This window comes from Juglans microcarpa x Juglans regia, chromosome 5S, assembly GCF_004785595.1.
Source record: "Juglans microcarpa x Juglans regia isolate MS1-56 chromosome 5S, Jm3101_v1.0, whole genome shotgun sequence".
NCBI classification, from domain to species: domain Eukaryota; kingdom Viridiplantae; phylum Streptophyta; class Magnoliopsida; order Fagales; family Juglandaceae; genus Juglans; species Juglans microcarpa x Juglans regia.
Genome location: NC_054603.1, coordinates 20,751,658 through 20,755,972, shown reverse-complemented (window position 1 = coordinate 20,755,972; position 4,315 = coordinate 20,751,658). Strand labels below are relative to the sequence as shown.

The 4,315-nt window shown below is 33.5% G+C and overlaps 1 protein-coding gene across 1 annotated transcript; it reads right to left on the bottom strand.

Annotated features, from left to right (window-relative positions):
• Window positions 1-636: 636 nt before the first annotated feature.
• On the bottom strand, window positions 637-1,565 carry LOC121267187. Its single transcript, XM_041171048.1, has 2 exons — window positions 1,359-1,565; window positions 637-1,221 (listed from the first exon to the last, which is right to left on the bottom strand). The coding sequence occupies exons 1-2, from the start codon at window positions 1,563-1,565 to the stop codon at window positions 637-639; spliced, it is 792 nt and encodes a 263-aa protein (XP_041026982.1).
• Window positions 1,566-4,315: the final 2,750 nt, after the last annotated feature.

Sequence of the window (4,315 nt, the reverse complement as noted above, 5' to 3'; positions counted from 1 at the left end):
ATGTCGGCTAGATAAACATGTGGCTGGATAGCAACTAATGGACTGTTTTGGTAATTAGTAGACTGTTTTGGTAATTTGTAGAGTGTTTTGGTAATTGGTGGACTGTTTTGGGGTATATTAGAAGACTGTTTTGGGTACATTTGTGGACTGCTTTGGCTATTTGTGAACTCTGGATGTTACGGACTTATAAAATAAAAAATAACAATAATAATAATAAAAACTACTTATGTTATGGATGTTATGAACTGGATGTATTATTTGTGGACTTCAGAATTATAAAAACTAAAGAATATGGAAACATAGTATTATTTCTTGATGTTAGTGCTATTTTGAATTGTTGCAGGATTTATAACTATGGATGTTAGTGCTATTTCAAATTGCTATTTCTGGATGTTAGTGCCATGGTGACCATGTAAAACTATGGAATTACAACATGACAAAATTTGTATACACCTGCAAAAGAAAAGCAATTAGAATAACCTTTGATATGAACTAGAAATTAAAATCTACATCGACCAGGATATTCCATTATCTAGAAAGAAATTCAATGTCATAGCTTTGCTTAAAGTTGAATAGAGAATTACAAATTACATGAATTCCAAATTCTAAATTACAAATTAGAAACAGAAATCCAAATTAGGTACGGCCATGAATATTCCATATATGATCGATAAGGTCGGCCTGGAGTTGACTATGAGTGCCTCTATCTCTAATTCGATGATATTGTGCAATGAACTCCATGAATTCAAGTATATTATCATGCAAAATTGGCTCATTTGGAGTCTCTTCCGTCTGTTCATAAATGAATTGCTCAGCCCTGAGATATAGATGACACTCTTCTTCAACGATCATATTATGTAAGATAATGCATGCGTATAGAATGTCTTTTAGTACTTCAGGACGAAAAAACCTCGCAGGTCTATGTACAATTGCAAATCTGCCTTGGAGTACTCCGAATGCACGCTCCACATCTTTCCTTGTAGACTCTTGGCAAGCAGCAAAGTGTTTTTTCTTATTTCCCTGAGGAGATGGAATTGTTTTCACTAATGTTGCCCACGAAGGATATATACCATTTGTAAGATAATATCCCAATGTATATTCATGACCATTGATTGTGTAATTGCACAGAGGAGCACGACCTTCAGCCAACGCAGCAAAAATAGAAGATCGATCAAGTAAGCTGATATCGTTATGCGACCTAGGTAAACCAAAAAAAGCATGCTATATTCAAAGATCATAAGATGCAATAGCTTCCAAAATAATAGTTGGTTCATTCACGTGACCAGAATACATACATTTCCATGCAGTAGGACAATTCTTTCATTTCCAGTGCATACAATCAATGCTACCCAACATACTTGGGAATCCACATCTTTGTCTGCATCTAGTAACCTCACTATATCACTGCTGTTTGGAGATATCAAATACTCACCCCCAAAAATTGAGACAATTGCCTTAACAAATTTCTTCATGCTTTGTCGTGCGGTGCTTTCTCCGATTCTTATGTACTTGTCCGTTAGATCTGCGGTGACCCCATATGCTAGCATCCTAATCACTGCAGTCATCTTCTGAAGGGAAGACAATCCAAGCCTCCCACTGGCATCTTTCTTTTGTACAAAATAATTATCGTGAGAGACTATTGCATCATGTATGTAAAAAAAAAAAGATCACGACTCATTCGAAACCTCCTCCTAAAAATATAGGGCAGATGTATTGGTGTTTTAGCAAAATAATCATTCCAAGGGCATTGATGACCTTCGAATGAATCACGTCTGATGAATCTACGACGTTGAGGAGTAGGACTAGGTGTAGAAGATGTTCCCTCGGATATCATTGCAATTGCTTGCATCATATCCAACTCATGATCAGAATAATCATTATCAAAATTTGAAGAGGGATCCATAGCAAATTGAGGGAAGAAAAATAAAAGAATTGGAGGAAGAAAGTTTGGTTTTTGATAAGTGTAGTTAGAAGATGGGTCTATTTATAGGGTTCGATCATCAACTATTAGTTACAACTAAAAAAGTTGGTAAAAGAAGAAGGGTTGGTAAAATTTAGTTCATTTAAGAATTGTAGATGATGATTGGTTGGTATAATAAGTTTTTTTTTTAATCTAGTTGCTATAATAAGTTGTTGGCATGTTTGTTGGCTTCAACCACAATTCTAAATGTAAATGTTAGGTAGAAGAAATGTTGGTATGTTTGTATATGTGATTGTTGGGTGAATGGTTGGCAAAATATATTTATTGAATAATTAGGTTGAGGGAAAAAATAGTTGAAAAATAATAATTTTATTTTTTAATAAAGTTATTAATTAATATATGAAGTGTATTTGTAAAATATTAAAAAATAATTATTATATATTATTAAAATAGATAATATTTTTTTATTATTTAAACTTTAAGATAGCTAGTCCAACATGAACTAATCTAGCTAGAAGTCCATGTTATGGCCAAAAGGTAACATTCTAACTAAATTTTAGACTTGGCAATACCAATGCTCTTAGAGGCTTACGATGTTGGGGCTTTTGAGTTCTAGATTAGAATTCTACGATGAGAGCGAGAGTGATTGAATGAAAAGACTAAAGCCCCTCACTTACACATACACAAAAGAACATAATGCAAGGATAAAAAAGACACAACACAACACACGGAAAAAATATACGGTGGACAAAATCTACTATTCATCGACTCGAGAGCCGCTTATATATATATATATATATATATATATATATATCATTGACGCCACATTTAACAAAAGAAATAGTTCCTAAACTCTAAAGTTGAACTTTTTAATCTATGAATTTTAATTAAAGATAAATCAATGCTTTTGTCACAATCCCTTTAGTAAACCCTCAGAAATACTATACCTAATTATTGTTCAACACGTTTCACTTTACAGGCACTACTTTAAAAAAAGATTTAAAAGAAAACTTAAATTGTATAACTAGTAAAAATATTATTTAAGAATCTAAAAGGTGTTAAATGACAAGAAAAATCGAAACACAAATGAAAAATGAAAATCTCAAAATTTAAAAAATATAAAAATACTTTTAAAATGGGAAGATTAACTTTAAAAAAGAAAAAAACAAATTTAAAACAGAAAAAAATTAAAAAATTAAAAAAAAGGTAATAAAAACTAAAAATAACTGAAAATAACAAACTAAAAACTAAAATAAAATATAACAAAAGCCCCTCATAACATAAGTGACATGGTGAGTCGGGAGGTGTGGAGCGAAGATGTCATCCTGCCCCACCCTCTCGAAAGAGGATGGTGGAACCTCTCTGCACACAAGCCTGGGGGCCGGGTACCTGTACCTAGCCTGCTTGGCCCCTGCTTCGCTTGCTCACCCAACAACAAAGGCGGGGGCGAGTGCCAGGCTAAGCTTTACCCCCCACCTGGGTTTCAACTCCCTACCCGACCTATTTACACACACACATATTGTAACAGCCCACTAGAAATTTACTGGTGGAATTTCTATTGACTTTAAGAATCTCATGAAAAATCCATAAGTTTTTACGAATCGACCAATTTCTCATGTTTTAATCTGTCAGCATAATCAGTGTTATTACTCACTATGGTGCTAGAAATATGAGTTTAATTATTTGAGGTAGGTAGAAGTGTTAGAATGCATTATGGTCTACGCCATTAGACTTAGTGGATTATTTAGGATTTTATGGCGTAATAGCCCATTTTCATAATTTCGGACGAAATGACTGTTCGAAATTGTGAATTTATTTTTAGGGGCACTTCGGAATTGAATTTCGGTAAATGATTTTCACTATAGGTTAATATGAATATTTAAAAATTTTCAGTACTAAGTTTATTATGTATTTTTTGGAGTGAATGGTAACCTCGATAAGCGCACCCAATGCAGTGTTTTCAAAATCACAGTGTGGAATGTCCTAATTAGGTTAAAGAAGTTTTATTTGGACATTTGACAAGATCTAGCCACACATAGTGAATGGTATTAGACACTTGGAACAAAAAGGAACCATTGGATAAATTTGTGAAGGAAATCAGGGTGTGAGATCATGCCACCTAAGCAAAACTGTATTTCATCTGTTCAACCAAATTGTGTCAAACCAAAGAAGGTTTCAATCCTAGCGAAATCCTAAATGGTTGGAATCCAATTGAAATCCCAAAAGCTTGGTTGAAACCGAAACCCTAAACGGTTTCCCAAACCCTAAAGTTGGCCACTAAACCCCTTCTAATCCGATTTCTAGCATTGTATTTAATCACTTAATTAAATCACTTTCACATGCTATTAATTAATCAAATCCTTGTTATGACTTCATTTTACAACCTTTTAAATC